Below are 26,111 nucleotides of genomic sequence, written 5' to 3' on the forward strand. Positions count from 1 at the left end.
GCAGGCGCCATCTCCAGCGGCCAGATACCACCTCGTCTGATACTGGGACTCTCCCTTGCTGACATCGCTGGTGGAAGCCACAGGTAAGGCTCCAGTGTGGAGCGGTCTGTACTTAACACATCATTGAGTTGCCACACAGCAATGAGTAAGGAACTGTGATACAAAGTAACTTTTTATGGATACATATTTGCTATACGGGTTCTATTAGCAGCTGCTATTTATTTTATCAATTGATTTGAACTCATGGACCGAGCTTTATTTGCATATATTATTATACACTTCTGTGCACAGAATATGCTTAGATCCAACTCCTTATAGTATAATTTTTAATATTGCATAAGATTTTATGGTTAATATTAAGACCGGTCTAGTTCTTTATTTGTGAAGTAATTTTTCTTCTATATAAATATATTTTATAAAATATAAAGTTTGATTTATTGATTCAGCCATATCATATCTCTAATATAGAGCAAGAGGGTATTTGTTAGAGTTCTAAGTATAATGGTTTATTTACATGTATTATTTCTTGTTCTTCCTTTTGGGAAAAATGTTCAAGAATGAATTAGTTCTAGTATCTATGTTAGGCTGGCTGGTTTGTTTTCGATCAATACTCACTGAGAGAGCCTTTAAGTCTATTTCTTTACCCCCGGTTAATTACTCTGTTTTCAGGTACCTTATTTGTTGATTTATACTGTACAGTTAGCATGGGTGGTGGTGTTAGGCCACTACAACACAAACTTTTTCTTACACTTCTGAATACTTGTTCCTACCCCTTGCAGTAGTTATGCAGGCCCGATATACTGGGCCGTTTTGTTTTTTTTCTCTCCCTCTTCTTTTTCTTCCTCTTGCCTTGTGCACCCTTTTTATCCTTTTAGTAAAATCAATCCTGAGACATACTCACGACAAACATGGCCCTTCTGTTTTTACTGTATTCTGAGATATATGCTCAACTGTGCTTTTTGTTTCTTTTCTATCAGCCTATAATGACTAGAACTGCCTGACTTTAATCATTCACAGATCACATCAACGTTACATTATATATATAGCATCATAGCCAGCACGATTCAATTCACTTTGTCAGGAGACATTACTCCCACTACCATCCATACATGTTTCTGCTATTTGTGCCACAATAGCCGTTTTGTTAGCTTGTACTGAACAGGATAACATTTGTTGACTTTTTGCATCAATGAGTGTTCCCCACCCAACACTCTGCCAAAAAATCTCCCAAGTATCTAGTACTCTGCTAACTAAGTTGCAACATTTAGAAAAACGAGTTTTATGGTAAGAACTTACCCTTGTTAAAACTCTTTCTGCGAGGTACACTGGGCTCCACAAGGATAGACATAGGGGTGTAGAGTAGGATCTTGATCCGAGGCACCAACAGGCTGAAAAGCTTTGGTTCCCAGAATGCATAGCGCCGCCTCCTCTATAACCCCGCCTCTCTGCACAGGAGCTCAGTTTTTAGTTAACCAGCCCAATGCAGTAGCAGGAAAAGAGACGACAATGGTTAGTAGCTCCATACACCACACTCACGACAGTATAAGTGTCAGCGGCTAATGCCATACCAACCCAAAGAAGCTAAGTGCGTCAGGGTGGGCGCCTTGTGGAGCCCAGTGTACCTCGCAGACAGAGTTTTAACAAAGGTAAGTTCTTACCATAAAACTCGTTTTCTGCTGCGGGGTACACTGGGCTCCACAAGGATAGACATAGGGGATGTCCTAAAGCAGTTCCTAGGGGACGCACTGTAGCGGGCACAAGAACCCTGTGTCCAAAGGAAGCATCGTGGGAAGCGGCAGTATCGAAGCATAGATACCTTATGAACATGTTCACAAATGACCACGTAGCCGCCTTGTACAATTGTTCAAGGGTCGCACCACGGCGGGCCGCCCAAGAAGGTCCCACAGACCGAGTAGAATGGGCCGTAATGTCAGCAGGAGCCGAGATGCCAGCCCTCACATAAGCATGTGCAATCACCATTCTAATCCATCTGGCCAAAGTTTGCTTGTGAGCAGGCCAGCCCCGTTTGTGAAATCCAAACAGCACAAAGAGAGAATCAGATTCCTAATAGAAGCAGTTCTCTTCACAATCTCCTGGTTAAGGTGGAACGAAGAAACCACCTTAGGTAAGTATCCGGGACGAGTCCTAAGAACCGCCCGGTCATGGTGAAATATCCGATATGGGGAACTACAGGACAAGGCACGCAAATCCGACACTCTTCTAGCTGAGGCAATAGCCAGCAGAAACACCACCTTAAGGGACTCTTGTAACGCCTCCAAAACCACCGACAAGTCCCAAGGAGCCACAGGCGGGACATAGGGAGGTTGGATACGTAACACACCCTGAGTAAAGGTATGCACATCAGGTAAGGTCGCAATTTTTCTCTGAAACCACACCGACAAGGCAGATATTTGAACCTTGAGGAAGGCCAGACGCTGGCCTAAGTCCAGGCCCTGCTGAAGAAAAGCCAACAACTTGGCTATACTAAACTTGGAAGCGTCATAATCGTTAGATTCGCACCAAACAAAGTAAGAATGCCAGACCCTATAGTAAATCCGAGCCGAAGCCGGTTTCCGGGCCCGCAACATAGTTTGAATGACCGCCTCAGAAAACCATTTAGCCCTTAAGACGGAAGCTTCAAGAGCCACGCCGTCAAAGACAGCCGGGGTAGGTCCTGGTAGACACAGGGGCCCTGAACGAGGAGGTCTGGGCGATGTGGAAGTAGAATTGGACGCTCTGACGATAGGCCTTGCAGATCTGAGAACCAGTGCCGTCTGGGCCACGCTGGAGCGATGAGAAGCAGAATTCCTTTTTCTTGCTTGAACTTCCGAATGACACCGGAGGGAACACGTACAGCAGGTGAAACCTCCACGGTACCGACAGCGCATCCACGAATGCTGCTCGAGGATCCCTTTTCATTGCTCCGAAGACCGGAACCTTGTGATTGTGTCGAGATGCCATCAGATCTACGTCTGGAAGGCCCCACTTTTACACTAGGAGTTGAAACTTCTGGATGGAGGCCCCACTCGCCGGCATGTACGTCCTGACGACTGAGAAAGTCCGCTTCCCAATTCAGGACTCCCGGAATGAATATTGCAGATATGGCCGGTAGATGGCGTTCCGCCCAATGTAGAATCCGTGACACTTCCTTCATTGCCAAACGGCTTTGAGTGCCGCCTTGATGATTTATGTAAGCCACTGTGGTGTCGTTGTCCGACTGTACTTGAACAGGATGGTTCTGAATTAAATGCTGGGCCAGGTTCAATGCATTGAAGACCGCCCGCAATTCCAGAATGTTGATTGAGAGGAGGGACTCCTCCTTGGTCCACCGACCCTGAAGGGAGCGTTGCTCCAGCACCGCACCCCAACCTCTTAGACTGGCATCAGTCATCAACAGGACCCAGTTGAATATCCAGAAGGGACGGCCCCTGCACAATTGTTGGTCCTGGAGCCACCAGAGCAGCGACAGACGAACCTCTGGAGTCATTGAGATCATGTGAGACCTGATCCGGTGAGGCAGGCCATCCCACTTGGCTAGAATTATCCTCTGGAGGGGGCGAGAATGGAATTGAGCATACTCCACCATGTCGAATGCTGAGACCATGAGGCCCAGCACCTGCATCGCCGAATGTATCGACACTTGCGGACGAGAAAATAAGAATTTACTTACCGATAATTCTATTTCTCGTAGTCCGTAGTGGATGCTGGGGACTCCGTAAGGACCATGGGGAATAGCGGCTCCGCAGGAGACTGGGCACAAAAGTAAAGCTTTAGAACTACCTGGTGTGCACTGGCTCCTCCCCCCATGACCCTCCTCCAAGCCTCAGTTAGGATACTGTGCCCGGACGAGCGTACACAATAAGGAAGGATTTTGAATCCCGAGTAAGACTCATACCAGCCACACCAATCACACCGTATAACTCGTGATCTAAACCCAGTTAACATCATGATAACAGAGGAGCCTCTAGAAAAGATGGCTCACTACAGCAATAACCCGATTTTTTGGTAACAATAACTATGTACCAGTATTGCAGACAATCCGCACTTGGGATGGGCGCCCAGCATCCACTACGGACTACGAGAAATAGAATTATCGGTAAGTAAATTCTTATTTTCTCTAATGTCCTAAGTGGATGCTGGGGACTCCGTAAGGACCATGGGGATTATACCAAAGCTCCCAAACGGGCGGGAGAGTGCGGATGACTCTGCAGCACCAAATGAGAGAACTCCAGGTCCTCCTCAGCCAGGGTATCAAATTTGTAGAATTTTACAAACGTATTTGCTCCTGACCAAGTAGCTGCTCGGCAAAGTTGTAAAGCCGAGACCCCTCGGGCAGCCGCCCAAGATGAGCCCACCTTCCTTGTGGAGTGGGCATTTACAGATTTTTGGCTGTGGCAGGCCTGCCACAGAATGTGCAAGCTGAATTGTACTACAAATCCAACGAGCAATAGTCTGCTTAGAAGCAGGAGCACCCAGCTTGTTGGGTGCATACAGGATAAACAGCGAGTCAGATTTTCTGACTCCAGCCGTCCTGGAAACATATATTTTCAGGGCCCTGACAACGTCTAGCAACTTGGAGTCCTCCAAGTCCCTAGTAGCTGCAGGCACCACAATAGGTTGGTTCAGGTGAAACGCTGAAACCACCTTAGGGAGAAACTGAGGACGAGTCCTCAATTCCGCACTGTCCGAATGGAAAATCAGATAAGGGCTTTTACAGGATAAAGCCGCCAATTCTGACACGCGCCTGGCCCAGGCCAGGGCCAACAGCATGACCACTTTCCATGTGAGATATTTTAACTCCACAGATTTAAGTGGTTCAAACCAATGTGACTTTTGGAACCCAAAAACTACATTGAGATCCCAAAGTGCCACTGGAGGCACAAAAGGAGGCTGTATATGCAGTACCCCTTTTACAAACGTCTGAACTTCAGGGACTGAAGCTAGTTCTTTTTGGAAGAAAATTGACAGGGCCGAAATTTGAACCTTAATGGACCCCAATTTCAGGCCCATAGACACTCCTGTTTGCAGGAAATGTAGGAATCGACCCAGTTGAATTTCCTCCGTCGGGCCTTACTGGCCTCGCACCACGCAACATATTTTCGCCAAATGCGGTGATAATGTTTTGCGGTTACATCCTTCCTGGCTTTGATCAGGATAGGGATGACTTCATCCGGAATGCCTTTTTTCCTTCAGGATCCGGCGTTCCACCGCCATGCCGTCAAACGCAGCCGCGGTAAGTCTTGGAACAGACAGGGTCCTTGCTGGAGCACGTCCCTTCTTAGAGGTAGAGGCCACGGATCCTCCGTGAGCATCTCTTGAAGTTCCGGTTACCAAGTCCTTCTTGGCCAATCCGGAGCCACGAATATAGTGCTTACTCCTCTCCATCTTATCAATCTCAGTACCTTGGGTATGAGAGGCAGAGGAGGGAACACATACACTGACTGGTACACCCACGGTGTTACCAGAGCGTCTACAGCTATTGCCTGAGGGTCCCTTGACCTGGCGCAATACCTGTCGAGTTTTTCCCAACGGTTTATAATCATGTGGAAGACTTCTGGGTGAAGTCTCCACTCTCCCGAGTGGAGGTCGTGTCTGCTGAGGAAGTCTGCTTCCCAGTTGTCCACTCCCGGAATGAATACTGCTGACAGTGCTATCACATGATTTTCCGCCCAGCGAAGAATCCTTGCAGCTTCTGCCATTGCCCTCCTGCTTCTTGTGCCACCCTGTCTGTTTACGTGGGTGACTGCCGTGATGTTGTCCGACTGGATCAACACCGGCTGACCTTGAAGCAGAGGTCTTGCTAAGCTTAGAGCATTGTAAATGGCCCTTAGCTTCAGGATATTTATGTGAAGTGATGTCTCCAGGCTTGACCATAAGCCCTGGAAATTCCTTCCCTGTGTGACTGCTCCCCAGCCTCGCAGGCTGGCATCCGTGGTCACCAGGACGCAGTCCTGAATGCCGAATCTGCGGCCCTCTAGAAGATGAGCACTCTGCAACCACCACAGGAGGGACACCCTTGTCCTTGGTGACAGGGTTATCCGCTGATGCATCTGAAGATGCGACCCGGACCATTTGTCCAGCAGGTCCCACTGGAAAGTTCTTGCGTGGAATCTGCCGAATGGGATTGCTTCGTAGGAAGCCACCATTTTACCCAGAACCCTTGTGCATTGATGCACTGAGAGTTGGCTCGGTTTTAGGAGGTTCCTGACTAGCTCTGATAACTCCCTGGCTTTCTCCTCCGGGAGAAACACCTTTTTCTGGACTGTGTCCAGGATCATCCCTAGGAACAGAAGACGAGTCGTCGGAACCAGCTGCGATTTTGGAATATTGAGAATCCAATCGTGCTGCCGCAACACTACCTGAGATAGTGCTACACCGACCTCCAACTGTTCCCTGGATCTTACCTTTATCAGGGAATCGTCCAAGTAAGGGATAACTAAAATTCCCTTCCTTCGAAGGAATATCATCATTTCGGCCATTACCTTGGTAAAGACCCGGGGTGCCGTGGACCATCCATACGGCAGCGTCTGAACTGATAGTGACAGTTCAGTACCATAAACCTGAGGTACCCTTGGTGAGAAGGGTAAATTTTGACATGAAGGTAAGCATCCTTGATGTCCCGAGACATCATGTAGTCCCCTTCTTCCAGGTTCGCAATCACTGCTCTGAGTGACTCAATCTTGAATTTGAACCTCTGTATGTAAGTGTTCAAAGATTTTAGATTTAGAATCGGTCTCACCGAGCCGTCCGGCTTCGGTACCACAACAGTGTGGAATAATACCCCGTTCCCTGTACCTTGATTATCACCTGCTGGGAATACAGCTTGTGAATGGCTTCCAAAACTGTCTCCCTGTCAGAAGGAGACATCGGTAAAGCCGACTTTAGGAAACGGCGAGGGGGAGACGTCTCGAATTCCAATTTGTACCCCTGAGATATCACCTGAAGGATCCAGGGGTCTACTTGCGAGTGAGCCCACTGCGCGCTGAAATTCATTGAGACGGGCCCCCCACCGTGCCTGATTCTGCTTGTAAAGCCCCAGCATCATACTGAGGGCTTGGCAGAGGCGGGAGAGGGTTTCTGTTCCTGGGAACTGGCTGATTTCTGCAGCCTTTTTCCTCTCCCTCTGTCACGGGGCAGAAATGAGGAACCTTTTGCCCGCTTGTCCACGAAAAGACTGCGCCTGATAATACGGCGTCTTCTCATGTTGAGAGGCGACCTGGGGTACAAACGTGGATTTCCCAGCTGTTGCCGTGGCCACCAGGTCTGAAAGACCGACCCCAAATAACTCCTCCCCTTAATAAGGCAATACTTCCAAATGCCGTTTGGAATCCGCATCACCTGACCACTGTCGTGTCCATAACCCTCTACTGGTAGAAATGGACAACGCACTTAGACTTGATGCCAGTCGGCAAATATTCCGCTGTGCATCACGCATATATAGAAATGCATCTTTCAAATGCTCTATAGGCAATAATATACTGTCCCTATCTAGGGTATTAATATTTTCAGTCAGGGAATCCGACCACGCCAACCCAGCACTGCACATCCAGGCTGAGGCGATTGCTGGTCGCAGTATAACACCAGTATGTGTGTAAATACATTTTAGGATACCCTCCTGCTTTCTATCAGCAGGATCCTTAAGGGCGGCCATCTCAGGAGAGGGTAGAGCCCTTGTTCTTACAAGCGTGTGAGCGCTTTATCCACCCTAGGGGGTGTTTCCCAACGCACCCTAACCTCTGGCGGGAAAGGATATAATGCCAATAACATTTTAGAAATTATCAGTTGTTATCGGGGGAAACACACGCATCATCACACACCTCATTTAATTTCTCAGATTCAGGAAAACTACAGGTAGTTTTTCCTCACCGAACATAATACCCCTTTTTGGTGGTACTCGTATTATCAGAAATGTGTAAAACATTTTTCATTGCCTCAATCATGTAACGTGTGGCCCTACTGGAAGTCACATTTGTCTCTTCACCGTCGACACTGGAGTCAGTATCCGTGTCGGCGTCTATATCTGCCATCTGAGGTAACGGGCGCTTTAGAGCCCCTGACGGCCTATGAGACGTCTGGACAGGCACAAGCTGAGTAGCCGGCTGTCTCATGTCAACCACTGTCTTTTATACAGAGCTGACACGGTCACGTAATTCCTTCCAACAGTTCATCCACTCAGGTGTCGACCCCCTAGGGGGTGACATCACTATTACAGGCAATCTGCTCCGTCTCCACATCATTTTTCTCCTCATACATGTCGACACAAATGTACCGACACACCGCACACACACAGGGAATGCTCTGATAGAGGACAGGACCCCACTAGCCCTTTGGGGAGACAGAGGGAGAGTTTGCCAGCACACACCAGAGCGCTATATATATACAGGGATAACCTTATATAAGTGTTTTTCCCCTTATAGCTGCTGTATTGTTAATACTGCGCCTAATTAGTGCCCCCCTCTCTTTTTTAACCCTTTTTGTAGTGTAGTGACTGCAGGGGAGAGCCAGGGGAGCTTCCCTCCAACTGAGCTGTGAGGGAAAATGGCGCCAGTGTGCTGAGATAGGCTCCGCCCCTTTTTCGCGGACTTTTCTCCTGCTTTTTTATGGATTCTGGCAGGGGTTAAAATTCATCCATATAGCCCTGGGGGCTATATGTGATGTATTTTCGCCAGCCAAGGTGTTTTTATTGCTGCTCAGGGCGCCCCCCCCTAGCGCCCTGCACCCTCAGTGACCGAAGTGTGAAGTGTGCTGAGGAGCAATGGCGCACAGCTGCAGTGCTGTGCGCTACCTTGGTGAAGACAGGACGTCTTCTGCCGCCGATTTTCCGGACCTCTCCTGTCTTCTGGCTCTGTAAGGGGGCCGGCGGCGCGGCTCTGGGACCCATCCATGGCTGGGCCTGTGATCGTCCCTCTGGAGCTAATGTTCAGTAGCCTAAGAAGCCCAATCCACTCTGCACGCAGGTGAGTTCGCTTCTTCTCCCCTTAGTCCCTCGGTGCAGTGAGCCTGTTGCCAGCAGGTCTCACTGAAAATAAAAAACCTAAAACTAAACTTTTCACTAAGCAGCTCAGGAGAGCCACCTAGTGTGCACCCTTCTCGTTCGGCACAAAAATCTAACTGAGGCTTGGAGGAGGGTCATGGGGGGAGGAGCCAGTGCACACCAGGTAGTTCTAAAGCTTTACTTTTGTGCCCAGTCTCCTGCGGAGCCGCTATTCCCCATGGTCCTTACGGAGTCCCCAGCATCCACTTAGGACGTTAGAGAAAGGAAGCAACGAATACTGTCCTGAACCTTCAGGACTTTCTCCTGAGACAAGAACAACCTCTGGTTGTGGGTGTCCAATAGCGCTCCCAGTTGATGAGCCACCCGTGGGCTTGTAGAAACCGGACCGTCATATCCAGATGAATTAGGAGAAGTTCTGGGGAATTTGCCAGGTTTAACAAGTCTTCCAGATACGGCAGTATCCTGACCCCTTGACGGCGGAGTACCACTGTCATCACCGCCATGACCGTGGTTAAGACTCGCGGATCCGTAGTTAAACCAAAAGGTAAAGCCCGAAACTGGTAATGGAGGTTGCCGATTGCAAACCTCAGGTATTGTTGATGTGACGCTGCTATAGGAATAATGCAGGTAAGCATCCTGTATATTCAGGGAGACCATGTAGTCCCCAGGTTCCAAGGCCAGAACTATAGAGCGAAGGGTTTCCATATGGAACTTGGAAACCTTCACAAACCTGTTCAATGCCTTGAGGTTGAGAATGGGCCGGGAGGACCCATTCGGTTTCGGGACTAGAAACAGCGGAGAATAGCACCCCCGGCACCTGTACTACGACTCCTGTATCCAGGAGAGTCTTTACCACCGAATGTAGAGTATTTGCTTCGTCTGGTCCAACGGGACGTCTGTCCAGCAAAATCGATGAGGGGGTCGGTTTTTGAAGGCTATGGCATAACCTCGAGTGACGACTTCCCGTACCCAGGCATCTGAAGTGGTCTTCAACCATTCCTGGGTATACCCTAGAAGCCGGCCCCGCACCCTGGGATCTCCCAGGGGGAGGCCCGCCCCGTCATGCGGCAGGCTTATCGGTCTTGGAAGCTGGTTGACGGGCCGCCCAGGCTCTTTTGGGCTTTGGCTTACCAGGTTTGGAAGTGCGGATCTGCTTCTTGTACGCCTGACCTTTTGCTTTACCTGAAGGACGAAAGGGGCAAAAGGAAGTACCTTTAGCCTTCGACACAGAAGGAGTGGTACTTGGCAGACAGGCAGTTTTGGCAGTAGCCAAGTCAGCCACTATCTTATTTAAGTCCTCCCCAAACAGAATATCTCCCTTGAAAGGGAGTACCTCCAGGGTTTTTCTAGAGTCCAGATCCACAGACCAGGATCTCAGCCACAATATCCAGCGAGCCAGGACTGATGTAGTTGAGGCCTTGGCTGCTAGGATACCTGCATCAGAAGCCGCCTCTTTAATATAGCGAGAAGCTGTGACAATAAACGACAAGCATTGTCTAGCATGGTCAGAAGAGATTTCAGCTTCTAACTCCAAGGCCCATGCTTCAATAGCCTCTGCAGCCCATGTTGCTGCAATAGTGGGCCTTTGTGCAGCACCCGTAAGGGTGTAAATCGCTTTCAGACAACCCTCCACACGTTTATCCGTAGGCTCTTTTAGAGACGTGACGGTAGTGACAGGTAGAACTGAGAAAACCACCATCCTAGCCACATGCGAGTCTACTGGAGGAGGCATTTCCCAATTTTTAGACAGCTCTGGCGTGAGGGGATAGCGAGCCAGCATCTTCTTTTGAGGCACAAACTTCATACCCGGGTTTTCCCAGGGTTCCTGACGTATATCCATTAGGTGGTCAGAGTGAGGTAAAACTTGTTTAACCACCTTCTGACGCTTAAACCTATCTGGTTTCTTAGGAGGGACGGATGGCTCGGGATCATCCGTAATCTGCAAAATCAACTTAATAGCCTCCAAAAGATCAGGAACATCCACATATTAACTACCCTCCCCATCAGCAGTATCTGTGTCAGAATCTTTGGGGTCAGTGTAAGTGCCGTCTTCATCAGACGAGGTGTCAGTGACCGCAGTGGATTGTGAGGAGATAAGAGCTCGGTTAGAGGACCCCTTGGGCTTGGGCGAGCGAGGGTCAGACTTCTTAGTAGTCAGGGACTGGTTCAACTTGTTCAATTGAGCAGATAAATCGTCCGCCCACGACGGGTTAGCTGCAGGGACCACATACGATTGTACGGGCATAGGCTCCAGGGCGGGAACATTTGCGGGAAATGGCGCCCAGGGGCTGGGGGAGGGGCTTCAGGTCTAACCCTTATCCTCCTGCTAGCAAAACCACCGGGTACTGTGGGCTCTTATTACACTGGTTTAGAGAGAAAACCTGACCTGCGCCCATGCCCTGGTGATCTAGTAGGATCGCCTGTACTGCCAAAGTGTCCACCAGCGCGCGCGGCCCGCCTCGCACTGACCGCGCCGGATTGCGATAAAGTAAGCGGGACCCACTCACCACCTCCCGAAGTGCAGCCACGCGATCCCGAAGAGCCCCCGTCGTGTGTGCCTGACCATGAAGAAAACCGGAGCCTCCTGCTGTAGTTACCAGCAACCAGGGCTCGGGAGTGTACAGCGCCGCTGGGGAGAGCTGGAGCTGCAGCAGTGAATGTCTCTGACATTTACACACCGCTGCTGCCCTTGTAGTCTTCACTTTCTCTTTAAAAAAAAAAAAAAAAGCTTTTCTTAGGGCTGCCTGGAGCATATGCCTCTGTTATGTGCGGCACCAACTACAAAACTGAGCTCCTGTGCAGAGAGGCGGGGTTATAGAGGAGGCGGCGCTAAGCATTCTGGGAACAGTCAAAGCTTTTCAGCCTGTTGGTGCCTCGGATCAAGATCCTACTCTACACCCCTATGTCTATACTTGTGGAGCCCAGTGTACCCCGCAACAGAAAAAGTAGTACAATGAAAGAAACTGTAGTTAAACTGAGGAACACAGATTGAAATCCCGGCAGGCCTTTCATAACATAGGTGGTCACATCAAGTAAGACCAATCTCTCTCACTGCTGCATTACACTGCCCCCATCCAGATACTTCTTAATGCCACCCGGCTGGCAACACTTTCTGGAGACACCATTGTGACTAGAATTTATCATACTTGTACCAGCATAAATGTATGGTTTCAGACACATTTTAAAGGATGGCAATTTTTGGTAAAAAATCATCACTGGCCATAATAGAAAGATAAAATCATTGCATCCTAAGCTTGTAATTTAATTTTTGTTCACAAATTGCTTAACACGCACACATGCATTAGCAGGTACAGTTTTTCTTTTCTTCCCACTTACAATATTCTAATTTGTCCTATATCCCATATATTTCTCAGGCTGAGCCTCTGCATACCCTTTATGCTGTTACAACACAAACCACTGTAAATTATCAAAATATTGCAGAAAGTCTTTAAGCCCAAAAGACTAATTTGAGAAACAGGACACAAAACTACAGCCATGCAGACTATAAATAATTCTACTTACAGACAACTCAGGAGATTGTGCATTGGATTCAGTGGATTTCACAATGGGCGACGAGAATGTGAACTCTGGATTTTGTGTGGAGTTGGTGGCCCGTGGCTGTTAAGAATACAATTACAATTAAACACTTAAGTGGATTCTTTCCAAGAAATCTTAGCGACAGGCTGAAATTACCTTTTGATGTAAAACACTGTTACAAATTCAAATCATTCATGCCACAAGCTCAAATGTAAAAGGAAAAAAAAAAAAAAAACAATAGAAATGATTCATCTCCTCAACCCATGTTGGGTGCAGACAATAGCCTGATGTTGCAACAATAACAGCCATAGTAATAGTATTCCAGTCAAAATGGTAACAACGAACAAACGTTACCAGCCAAATGGTTAGTTGTAGAAACACTAAGTGGGATATCCAATCAACCACAGTAAATTACAGCGGTTAATAGATTCACCCAGGACTACCCAATTAGCCCCGGACCACCAGCACTTATCATCGGGTATCACACCCCAATAAGCAGCCTCAGGAGACCCTTTTCTGCGATATAATACATAGGTTAAGGTACTCAACCCGTTTTTGGCCGATAACGCATGGGATCCGGGATATTTACTGTTGTCAATTGGATACAGGCCTAAGAATGACACTGAAATCAAACAGATAAGTTAATTTCCATATGTCCACAAATGTAACTTTCCCACACCTATCAAAAATGACAAATTTGTCCAGAAGGGCTGTGATAATGAAATTCTGATGAGGTTTAAACTAGAGAGCCACATTAACCGAGACTAATTGCCATTTCCTAGTAACTATGACTAATTAGATTAGAAAGACTATATAACTAAGCACTGACCTTTGTTGAAAGGTAATGAACATAACTAAAAATCTGTATTAACCACTTGTCTGGCATGGTCGCATCAGATGCGACCATGCCTGCAAGTGCTTTATCTGACTGTGTTAGCAGCGGCAGGGAAGGAAAACTTCCCTCTGTTGCTACTGTCAGAGGTAACGGAAGGTCCCTCTGCCTCAGAGCACCCTCCTCTCAGTGTTGTCGTGCTGCCGATAATTGCTGATCGGTCAGCACAGCAGGAAGGAACCCCCACCACCAGCGGCTGCAGACAATAGCAACCACTGGTAAGTGTAAATAATTGTCCCCAAGCCACCCCCAGAACCCCCTTGTGTAACTGGCAGCTGTCTGGGCTCTAAAAACTAAAGTCGCGATGGTCGCGAAGTTCCCGATCAATGTTTTGAAAAATTTAAAAAAATGATGTTTTTTATTTTTAACTAAAATCATTTTGTATAGGGTCAAGTTCATGTTCTTTACCTAATTACTCATAAACACCGACAATTTCTGAAATTGTCAGTTATGTGGTTAAATGCCTCTTATATAAAGACAAATGCTGAGAACACAGGCAGATGCCGGATCGATTTACTAGTATATATACACATTAGTGTAGCGTGTACTATGTTTATATGATGAAGGGATGTAATCCTGAAATAAGAATTTACTCACCGGTAATTCTATTTCTCGTAGTCCGTAGTGGATGCTGGGAACTCCGTAAGGACCATGGGGAATAGACGGCTCCGCAGGAGACTGGGCACATCTAAAGAAAGAATTAGGACTATCTGGTGTGCACTGGCTCCTCCCCCTATGACCCTCCTCCAAGCCTCAGTTAGGACACTGTGCCCGGAAGAGCTGACACAATAAGGAAGGATTTTGAATCCCGGGTAAGACTCATACCAGCCACACCAATCACACCGTATAACTCGTGATAGGAACCCCGGTTAACAGTATGATAACAAAAAGAGCCTCTGAACAGATGGCTCGCAATAACAACCCGATTTGTGTAACAATAACTATTTACAAGTATTGCAGACAATCCGCACTTGGGATGGGTGCCCAGCATCCACTACGGACTACGAGAAATAGAATTACCGGTGAGTAAATTCTTATTTTCTCTGACGTCCTAGTGGATGCTGGGAACTCCGTAAGGACCATGGGGATTATACCAAAGCTCCCAAACGGACGGGAGAGTGCGGATGACTCTGCAGCACCGAATGAGAGAACTCCAGGTCCTCCTCAGCCAGGGTATCAAATTTATAGAATTTTGCAAACGTGTTTGCCCCTGACCAAGTAGCAGCTCGGCAAAGTTGTAAAGCCGAGACCCCTCGAGCAGCCAACCAAGATGAGCCCACCTTCCTTGTGGAATGGGCTTTTACAGATTTAGGCTGCGGTAGTCCCACCGCAGAATGCGCCAGCTGAATAGTGCTACAAATCCAGCGCGCGATAGTCTGCTTAGAAGCAGGAGCACCCAGTTTGTTGGGTGCATACAGGATAAACAGCGAGTCAGTTTTCCTGACTCCAGCCGTCCTGGAAACATAAATTTTCAGGGCCCTGACTACGTCCAGTAACTTGGAATCCTCCAAGTCCCTAGTAGCCGCAGGCACCACAATAGGCTGGTTCAAGTGAAACGCTGATACCACCTTCGGGAGAAACTGAAGACGAGTCCTCAACTCTGCCCTATCCATATGGAAAATCAGATAAGGGCTTTTATAGGACAAAGCCGCCAATTCCGACACACGCCTGGCCGAAGCCAGGGCCAACAGCATGACCACTTTCCACGTGAGATATTTCAAATCCACAGTCTTAAGTGGTTCAAACCAATGTGATTTCAGGAACTCCAAAACCACATTGAGATCCCAAGGTGCCACTGGGGGCACAAAAGGAGGCTGAATATGCAGCACTCCTTTGACAAAAGTCTGAACTTCAGGCAGTGAAGCCAGTTCTTTCTGGAAGAAAATCGACAGGGCCGAAATCTGGACCTTAATGGACCCCAATTTGAGGCCCAACGTCACCCCTGCTTGCAGGAATCGACCCAGTTGAAATTCCTCCGTTGGGGCCTTCCTGGCCTCACACCAAGCAACATATTTCCGCCAAATGCGGTGATAATGTTTTGCGGTGACATCCTTCCTGGCTTTGATCAGGGTAGGGATGACTTCCTCCGGAATGCCCTTTTCCTTCAGGATCCGGTGTTCAACCGCCATGCCGTCAAACGTAGCCGCGGTAAGTCTTGGAACAGACAGGGCCCCTGCTGCAGCAGGTCTTGTCTGAGCGGCAGAGGCCAAGGGTCCTCTGAAAGCATTTCTTGAAGTTCCGGGTACCAAGCTCTTCTTGGCCAGTCCGGAACCACGAGTATAGTTTTCACTCTTCGCCTTCGTATTATTCTCAGTACCTTGGGAATGAGAGGCAAAGGAGGAAACACATAAACCGACTGGTACACCCACGGTGTTACTAGAGCGTCCACAGCGATCGCCTGAGGGTCCCTTGACCTGGCGCAATATCTTTTTAGCTTTTTGTTGAGGCGGGACGCCATCATGTCCACCTGTGGTCTTTCCCAACGGTTTACCAGCATTTGGAAGACTTCTGGATGAAGTCCCCATTCTCCCGGGTGGAGGTCGTGTCTGCTGAGGAAGTCTGCTTCCCAGTTGTCCACTCCCCGAATGAACACTGCTGTCAGTGCTAACACGTGATTTTCCGCCCATCGGAGAATCCTTGTGGCTTCTGCCATTGCCCTCCTGCTTCTTGTGCCGCCATTTCTGTTTACATGGACGACCGCCGTGATGTTGTCTGATTGGATCAGTACCGGCTGGTTCTGAAGCAGGGGCCTTGCCTGGCTTAGGGCATTGTAAATGGCCCTTAGCTCCAGAATATTTATGTGAAGCGAAATCTCCTGATTTGACCACAGTCCTTGGAAATTTCTTCCCTGTGTGACTGCACCCCAGCCCCGAAGGCTGGCATCCGTGGTCACCAGGGCCCAGTCCTGTATTCCGAATCTGCGGCCCTCTAGTAGATGAGCCCTCTGCAGCCACCACAGCAGCGACACCCTGGTCCTTGCCGGCAGGGTTATCCGCTGTTGCATCTGGAGATGGGACCCGGACCATTTGTCCAACAGGTCCCACTGGAAAGTCCTTGCGTGGAACCTTCCGAATGGAATTGCTTCGTACGAAGCTACCATTTTTCCCAGGACTCGTGTGCATTGATGTACCGACACCTGTCCCGGTTTTAGGAGGTCTCTGACTAGAGATGACAACTCCTCGGCTTTTTCCACTGGAAGAAACACTTTTTTCTGGTCTGTGTCCAGAATCATTCCCAGGAACAGAAGACGTGTCGTCGGGACCAGCTGTGACTTTGGAATATTGAGAATCCAGACGTGCTGTTGCAGCACTTCCCGAGAAAGTGCTACCCCCACTACCAACTGTTCCTTGGACCTCGCCTTTATCAGGAGATCGTCCAAGTACGGGATAATTAAAACTCCCTTCTTGCGAAGGAGTATCATCATTTCGGCCATTACCTTGGTAAAGACCCTCGGTGCCGTGGATAACCCAAACGGCAGCGTCTGGAACGGATAGTGACAGTCCTGTAACACAAATCTGAGGTACTCCTGGTGAGGAGGGTAAATGGGGACATGCAGGTATGCATCCTTGATGTCCAGAGAGACCATGTAATCCCCCTCGTCCAGGCTCGCAATAACCGCCCTGAGCGATTCCATCTTGAACTTGAACTTTCTGATATACGTGTTCAAGGATTTTAAATTTAAGATGGGTCTCACCGAACCGTCCGGTTTCGGTACCACAAACATTGTGGAATAGTAACCCTTTCCTTGCTGAAGGAGGGGTACCTTGACAATCACTTGCTGTGAATACAGTTTTTGGATAGCCACCAACACTGCCTCCCTGGCAGAGGGAGTTGTTGGTATGGCAGATTTTAGAAAACGGCGGGGGGGGGGGGGGGACGTCTCGAATTCCAGCCTGTACCCCTGAGATACTACTTGAAGGATCCAGGGATCCACCTGTGAGAGAGCCCACTGTGTGCTGAAATTTCTGAGACGAGCCCCCACGTACCCGGGTCCGCCTGTGAAGCCCCAGCGTCATGCTGTGGACTTACCGGACGCGGGGGAGGACTTTTGGTCTTGGGAACTGGCTGTATGCTGCAGCTTTTTCCCTCTACCTTTGCCTCTCGGCAGAAAGGATGCGCCTCGAGCCCTCTTGTGTTTGTGGGGCCGAAAGGACTGTACTTGATAATACGGTGCTTTCTTTTGCTGTGGGGTAGCCTGTGGCAAAAATGTCGATTTCCCAGCCGTAGCTGTGGAAACAAGGTCTGAAAGACCATCCCTAAACAGTTCCACCCACTTATAAGGCAAAACTTCCATGTGTCTTTTTGAATCGGCATCACCTGACCACTGCCGAGTCCATAACCCCCTTCTGGCGGCAATGGACATTGCACTTATTTTTGATGCCAGCCGGCAAATATCCCTCTGTGCATCGCGCATGTATAAGACAGCGTCTTTTATCTGCTCCACTGTCAGCAAAATATTGTCCCTATCCAGGGTATCAATATTATCCGACAGGGAATCTGACCACGCAGCAGCAGCACTGCACATCCATGCTGATGCAATCGCTGGTCGCAATATAATGCCCGTGTGTGTATATATAGCTTTTAGGGTAGCCTCCTGCTTTCTATCAGCAGGATCCTTTAGGGCGGCCGTATCCTGAGACGGTAGTGCCACCTGTTTTGATAAACGTGTAAGCGCTTTATCTACCCTAGGGGATGTTTCCCAACGTGACCTATCCTCTGGCGGGAAAGGGTACGCTGCCAATAACAGTTTAGAAATTATCAATTTCTTATCGGGGGAAGTCCAGGCTTCCTCACACACCTCATTTAATTCCTCAGATGCAGGAAAAACTACTGGTAGTTTTTTCTCACCGAACATAATACCCTTTTTTGTGGTACCTGGGGTACTATCAGAAATGTGTAATACATTTTTCATTGCCTCAATCATGTAACGGGTGGCCTTATTGGAGGGTACACTAGTCTCATCGTCGTCGACACTGGAGTCAGTATCCGTGTCGACATCTGTGTCTGCCATCTGAGGTAGCGGGCGTTTTAAAGCCCCTGATGACATTTGAGACGCTGGAACAGTCACAAGCTGAGTAGCCGGCTGTCCTATGTCGTCAAACCTTTTATGTAAGGAGCTGACACTGTCACGTAATTCCTTCCATAAGTCCATCCACACAGGTGTCGACCCCTCAGGGGGTGACAACACATTTACAGGCATTTGCTCTGCCTCCACATCATTTTCCTCATCATACATGTCGACACAGCGGTACCGACACACAGCACACACACAGGGAATGCTCTGACAGAGGACAGGACCCCACAAAGCCCTTTGGGGAGACAGAGGGAGAGTATGCCAGCACACACCAGAGAGCTATATAACAGAGGGATCACACTATACAGAGTGTTTTCCCCTATAGCTGCTTATTATATATGTATTGCGCCTAAATTTAGTGCGCCCCCTCTCTTTTTTACCCTTTCTGTAGTGCAGGACTGCAGAGGAGAGCCAGGGAGCGATCCTTCCAGCGGAGCTGTGAGGGAAAATGGCGCCGCCCCTTTTTCGTCTGGCTTTCTCCCGCTTTTTGTGTTATTCTGGCAGGGGTAATTTACACCTATATAGCCTCTGGGGCTATATATGGTGTCAGTTTTGCCAGCCAAGGTGTTAATATTGCTGCTCAGCGCGCCCCCCCCCCCCCCCCCCAGCGCCCTGCACCCATCAGTGACCGAAGAGTGTGGTGTGCATGAGGAGCAATGGCGCACAGCTGCAGTGCTGTGCGCTACCTTGGAGAAGACAGAAGTCTTCAGCCGCCGATTTTCCGGACCTTCTTGCTTCTGGCTCTGTAAGGGGGACGGCGGCGCGGCTCCGGGAACGGACGACGAGGTCGGGTCCTGTGTGCGATCCCTCTGGAGCTAATGGTGTCCAGTAGCCTAAGAAGCCCAAGCTACCACCACTTAGGTAGGTTCGCTTCTTCTCCCCTTAGTCCCTCGCTGCAGTGAGCCTGTTGCCAGCAGGTCTCACTGTAAAATAAAAAACCTAACTATACTTTCTTTCTAGGAGCTCAGGAGAGCCCCTAGTGTGCATCCAGCTCGGCCGGGCACAGAAATCTAACTGAGGGTCATAGGGGGAGGAGCCAGTGCACACCAGATAGTCCTAATTCTTTCTTTAGATGTGCCCAGTCTCCTGCGGAGCCGTCTATTCCCCATGGTCCTTACGGAGTTCCCAGCATCCACTAGGACGTCAGAGAAAAATCCATAACTGCTAAAAGAAAGAGGGATTTCAACTGAATTGCATACAGGCGTATGCAGATCTTCTGCTGTTTGTATACAAGACCTATGTCTGAGGTAGAGACAAATTCAAAAGAACAAGCATATTTTCTACAGATTAAAAGAAAATATATTGTTTTGAGTTAAATCAAGCTTCAGTTTGTTGTTGTACTATATGTGTCTGCAGGCATAATATTGACTGACAAAAAAACAAAAACAAAGTTGATTAGGCCATAATTAGACTAAAACCAAAAACTCTCCTCACGTTTTTCATTTTTCAGAACCTGTAACATAGGGGCAGATGTATTAAGCCTGAAGAAGTGATTAAGTGAAAGGTGATAATGCACCAGCCAATCAGCTCTTAACTGTTATTTTTCAAACCCAGTCTGTAATTTGATAGTTAGGAGCTGACTGGCTGGTGCGTTATCACCTTCAACTTTATCACTTCTCCAGGCTTAATACATCTGCCCCATAATTTGTTTCAAAGCAATTTCATCAAAAGTTCTCTTTGTCAAATTTAATGCATAACGAGAATCTGAATTTTTAAGGTAAAATTCATAACAAAGAACTTACTGTGCTAAAAAATGTACTAGCTGTGACAGGAGGCAGCGTTGTTGCAGGTTTAGCACATAGGGAAATTATTGGAAGTGCTGTCATACTTAATGGTAAAGGTACTTCAGGTAAGTCAGGAATCTCTACCTCCTAAAATGGGAGACAAGGTCAACTGATCACAGCCTGTAATATAGGAGATGATACAGGTTTGAGTCATTTAGACAAAAAGCACAGACAGTGACTACTTACCTCATCAGATGGCTTTGTTGTATAATGAGATCCTTTCTCCCTCATCATTTTACCCCCACCTTTTCCTGGATGAAAACCATTGGATGCTGGCGTGCTGAATCTGGGGTAGGAAGGGCTGTCGGATTGATTTACAGCAGTGTGATAATATATACAACATTAAACAAGCATAGAAACTTGAACACACATACATTATATACACACATTTTTTCCCTTTATCGGTACATACATTTGTACAATATTTCAATGCAATGTATTATAGGCAGTAAGTTTCTATCTAGTGAGTAGCATACCTTGTGTCACTTAAGTGTTATGATAAAGTATGCCTAGTGACTAATGTCTTAAGTTTATATCTGTTTGTTATTTAAGATCAGGCTGTATAATAGTACCATCATTTGGAGAATTCTGTAAGGGACATGTTTTAATTTATGCACTTTTTACGGGGAGTATGGTTTCTGCAGATGTGATTTTATTTTGTGTTGAATAATGTCATTTTAGTACTTGCGTTAAAGCCTTTTCGCATAGCCCACAGGGGGGACACTGGAAATACCATGTGAATTAGTGCATGCAGTCTGGGTACTGTAAACTATTCAGCATAAATTCAGGTTCCTCCCCCTCTATACCAAGGAGACTGGAAACTTCTGGCCGACAGAAAATTAACAGGATCAAAACAAAAAGCGTACAGGTAGGGCATCCAGTGTCCCCCAATGAAGAGAAAAGTGATAAAACAAAAGTGCAAAAATCCCATTTTCTCAAGCAGCCAATAGTGGACCATTACGGACGGAAGGCGATCATGAGCCCACCTGACGGGATCCCGGTGGTCACAATGTCGATGCCAGAACTCCATAAGACTGAAATGCTGTCGCTGGAATCCAGACGCCACAGGTTTTTCTCTCTCTATGGGTGTCCACTATCCACGACACCCATAAAGGGAGAATATAAAACCTGTGGCGAGCGCAGCAAGCCCTCAGGAGCTTTCTGGCGCTCGCCCCGCTGCCGGCATACTGCTGGCCGGGATCATGACAGCCGGGATCACAGCCATTGGTACATCCTATGTATTCCTTACAGACTACTCTGGGGTGTCCCCATGGTGTTTGGAATGGAGGGTAAACTCAGAAGTCATGATCCGCAGCACCTTACATCCAAAGCTGGTATCTTTAAATGCAAAAGTATTAAACCAGTAAAATTTAGAAAGGTGTGTACTAATGACCATGTGGTTTCCCAGAACTGGTCAGCAAAGCTCTATGCCAAGCAACTTGAGTCTGCCCAGCAACATGATAGAATGCACTATCCAAGGTTTGGGAATGGAATATTGTGCCTCACGTTATGCCTGGAAAATTACCAAAGAAATCCACCAGACAATAGTCTCAAAGAAGAGAAGCCTCTTGTGGACATTCTAAACAGTCAGCAGGTAATATACTTAATGTCCCACTGTATGCTGAAATAAAACCTAAGACTAGAGACTTGCACTTTAAGAGCAGAGCAGTGAACACCCTCAAAACCACACTGAAGAAACAGCAGTAAAAACGGTTCAAGTGGAAAAAGCTGGCAAAACTACCTCCTTTTACACCAAGTGATGTTAATCTTCCAAACCTGTTGGAATGTTTTTTGAGCCTTGAGCATGATCTGAACTAAATTTTTGGAAAAATTATCAGCCTTATTGATTCTGGATTTAACAGACACAACATTAAAGAAAGCAGCGTTAAATGCTGGTGATTAAAGTGGCCCAGTCTTAAAATATTGGGTTTTAGAAGCAGGGACTATGCTATGCCCTCTTCCATGTTCAGATTGTCTGTGTACCCCAACCACCTGGGCCAGTTAGAAGCTTTGATGAAACATTATTAGAAGTTAGAAGTAGAGCAGAAAGAAGCTCCAAAAAGAATAGACATGGGGATCTACCATACCTGTATAACCCTCAGCACGCAGCAGAACAGCCCCAGCTTTATGGTTCAACTGAGATGCCATGTCAGCATCTAGCTGCCCCATTGAAACACCAAGTGCTTTAAGTCTGCTACCAAGTTGTTTACCCCTGGAATGAAAAGCGCTGCAATGGCTAACATTTTTTGCTCGACACAACACATGATCCGGCTAGTATTTCATTGATGGCCCAATCGGATTGGACTCATGGTCCTTCTTGCTAAAACTGGCATCCACCAACGACAATATTACAAACTGCTGTGAGCCCCAGCAGGTCTCTCTTAATTCAGAGTTGATCGCAGCAGCAAATTTGTTAGCAGTTTGGCAAAACCATGTGCACTGCAGGGGGGGGGGGGACAGATATAACATGTGCAGAGAGTTAGATTTGGGTGGGGTGTGTTCAAACTGAAATCTAAATTGCAGTGTAAAAATATAGCAGCCAGTATTTACCCTGCACAGAAACAAAACAACCCACCCAAATCTCTCTGCAAATATTATATCTGCCACACCTGCAGTGCACATGGTTTTGCCCAACTGCTAACAAATTTGCTGCTGCGATCAACTCTGAATTATCCCCCCAAGTACCCTGTAACTGAAGAGCTGCAGACCGGAACTTCAGACAGACATCAGAGGACAACAGAAGCACCCCTGAGGATAGCTTGAAGAACTGTTCAATGACCGGTAATCCCTGTTGCATTTACTATTCAGGTTCTGAAACAGCCTTGAATAAAACTCTGCAAAATACCAGGACTTCATACAATGGTGAACAGACACCTGCCTGCGAGACAAGAGGAACTTCACTAGCCCTGCAAAGGAGAAAATCTTTTCCTCTGGTAAGAGCACCCTGCCGATGGATGTTTAACAGAAAGTACAAGAACATCATATGCTGGTTAGGTTGAATGTTTTGAGAATCCAACCATGAACCTCTGAGGTCTGGGCTATCTGCAGAAAGGTCACAGAATTTGCCTTGAGCAACAATCATCTAAGTAAAAAAAAAAAAAAAAAGTAGGATGGTCAGAGCCTGAAATTGTATGTAATGCTTTGCCCCTTAAATAATGCTTTTCAACCAGGCAGCCCCACCCTTTCCTCCCAGAAAATGACAAGCAGTCCTACCCGAAACCCCTGGCATGGGTGCACTGCATTGAAACTGTTGTTGGAGATGTACAGAGGCAGCAAAATCTGCTCCACACATTCCAGAAGAGTGGAGCCACTTACCTGCAAATAGCAGTACTAGTGCATGGAGGGAGCCCATCGTGCTATAGCATACAATTACATTTTAGAGAATGGTAGGTTTTCAACTTTGTGGCAACAGTTTTGAGGCAGTCCCTTGCTATTTCGGCACAGCAATGCCAATGTGCACTAAGCAAGGCCATAAAAACTAGTTTGCCTGTTCAAACACTATTGGGATAAATTGGCGACTATAATCAGTGTTGTCAAACATCAGTGCCCAACTTCAGTAATGCTCTTGTGGCTAAACAGATGTGACTTGGACAAATCTGTGGAAATTCCTCCCACAAGAATGGACGCAGTTACTGCAACAAAGTGGCACCCACTCCATAAAAAAAAAAATCACATTGTATTGGAATGAGATGTTCAACACATACAGGTGTATGTGTCCACACACTTCTGCACCCTCACTTACAGACAAAAAGTTTTAAAATCTGACAAAAATCCCCATGACGTGTTAAACATTTCTAACTTTACTGAAGGGTGGAAGTATGGATTGCTGTATGTAAAATCAACCAAAGTCAATATACTCTATAGATATGAAGTGCACTAAATTTATTTAATAGCAGCATCTAGACACAGGACTACTGAACACTGAGGCCATCATATACAGCAAGCATGTCAAACACATGGTTCTCCAGCTGCTGTGAAACTACAAGTTCCAGCATGCTTTACCAGCTGCTTGGTGGAAGGTATGCTGGGACTTGTAGTTTCACAACAGCTGGAAGGCCATGAGTTTGACAAGCCTGATATAGAGCGACTGACATTTTACAAAGTGGCTTCTCCTGCCTCCTTTGGTTTTTAAGCAGATGCAGGCAATGAAATGATTATGAACATCTGCAGGAGTTACATTTAAAACTATAGGCTGTGTGTACAGGAGTATTTTGGGTCTACAGGCAGTGAATAAGGCACGCTTCACATACACAATGCAGGCAAGACTTAGGCACAATTAATGCAAAAAAAAAATCCACATAATTCCTTTTGAAGTAAAGAAAATATAATAATAAATAGGATTTTATAACACTGAAAAATACCTAGAATTTAAAAACTGTGGAATGTTAACAGGAAACCAACCTGTCCACTAGTTGTGGCAATGGTGCATCAGGTATATCATTCTTTCTGGACTCCTACAAATAAAAAAAATAAAAAAACCTAAATAAAAATGGCTTTCAACAATCAATTTTCAGTACTAAACACAAAAATGCATCTCCGCACAATACTTTACAGTATTAAAGGTCACACTGGTAAGACTTAAGAGTAACCTAGAGGTTAAATCAAATAGTTTATGTCCCAAATTTTTCTGACTCCCTCTCAAATGCTTATCCCAAACAAGCTACACAATTTTACAGAGGTCATGAAAGTCACTATCTAACGATTTATTTCGCCGAAAACCACTCTGAAATTGTCGAGGTTTTTCATGAGTGAATTAGGTGAAGAACATGACTTTAACCTTATCCCAAATGATTTTCGTAAAATAAAAAATATATTTTCTTCCCAGACATCGAAACATCGTTTGGGAACATCGCGGCTTTCATATTGAAAGCTGGACAGCCTGCAGGTAATACAGGGGGGGTGGGGGGGGGTCAGGGGGTGGCTTGGGAGGGTTCATAGGACTCTACCCAGCGGCTGCCATTGTCTGCAGCCGCTGGAGGTGGGGGATCCTGCCGTGCTGACCGATCAGCAGTCACAGGGGGAGAGTGCAGGGAGGCAGAGGGACCTTCCGGTCCCTCGGACAGCAGCAGCGGAGGGAAGTTTCCCTTCCCTGCCGCTGCTAACACGCTCTGACTGGTCGCATCCTGTGCGACCAGGTCAGATAGAGCACTTGCAAGCATGATGGCATCTGATGCGACCATGCCAGGCAAGTGGTTAAGGTGAAGTTACTATAATAATGATTAGGTTTCTGAATGGGTAGAACTTCTGCCAAACTCATTTTCTCTTACGTCCTAGAGGATGCTGGGGACTCCGTAAGGACAATGGGGATAGACGGGCTCCGCAGGAGACATGGGCACGTTAAGAAAGACTTTAGATCTGGGTGTGCACTGGCTCCTCCCTCTGCCCCTCCTCCAGACCTCAGTTTACTATTGTGCCCAGAGGAGACTGGGTGCTTTTCAGTGAGCTCTCCTGAGCTTTCTGACAAAGTATATTTGTTAGGTTTTTTATTTTCAGGGAGCCTGCTGGCAACAGACTCCCTGCATCGAGGGACTGAGGGGAGAGAAGCAGACCTACTTCTGTGAGTTTCAAGGCTCTGCTTCTTAGGCTACTGGACACCATTAACTCCAGAGGGAGTCAGAACACGGGTCTCACCCTGGAGTTCGTCCCAGAGCAGCGCCGCCGTCCTCCTCACAGAGCCGGAAGATAGAAGCCGGGTGAGTACGAGAAGAAAAGTAGACTTCAGAGGCGGCAGAAGACTTCAAGATCTTCACTGAGGTAACGCACAGCGGTGAAGCTGTGCGCCATTGTCCCATACACCTCTCACACACGGCAGTCACTGTAAGGGTGCAG

At 47.3% G+C, this 26,111-nt stretch overlaps 1 protein-coding gene across 2 annotated transcripts in view; it reads right to left on the reverse strand.

Annotated features, from left to right (window-relative positions):
- Positions 1–26,111, reverse strand: part of NUP153 (nucleoporin 153) — a 336,682-nt gene that overhangs the window by 107,626 nt on the left and 202,945 nt on the right. For both annotated transcript variants that reach the window (XM_063923224.1, XM_063923223.1), the window contains 4 exons: positions 24,684–24,736; positions 20,469–20,583; positions 20,241–20,369; positions 12,518–12,613 (listed from right to left, as the gene is read on the reverse strand). In XM_063923224.1, coding sequence (XP_063779294.1) covers positions 12,518–12,613; positions 20,241–20,369; positions 20,469–20,583; positions 24,684–24,736 — 393 coding nt within the window. The remainder of the gene's footprint in view (positions 1–12,517; positions 12,614–20,240; positions 20,370–20,468; positions 20,584–24,683; positions 24,737–26,111) is intronic.

Source organism: Pseudophryne corroboree, chromosome 5 (assembly GCF_028390025.1).
Source record: "Pseudophryne corroboree isolate aPseCor3 chromosome 5, aPseCor3.hap2, whole genome shotgun sequence".
NCBI classification, from domain to species: domain Eukaryota; kingdom Metazoa; phylum Chordata; class Amphibia; order Anura; family Myobatrachidae; genus Pseudophryne; species Pseudophryne corroboree.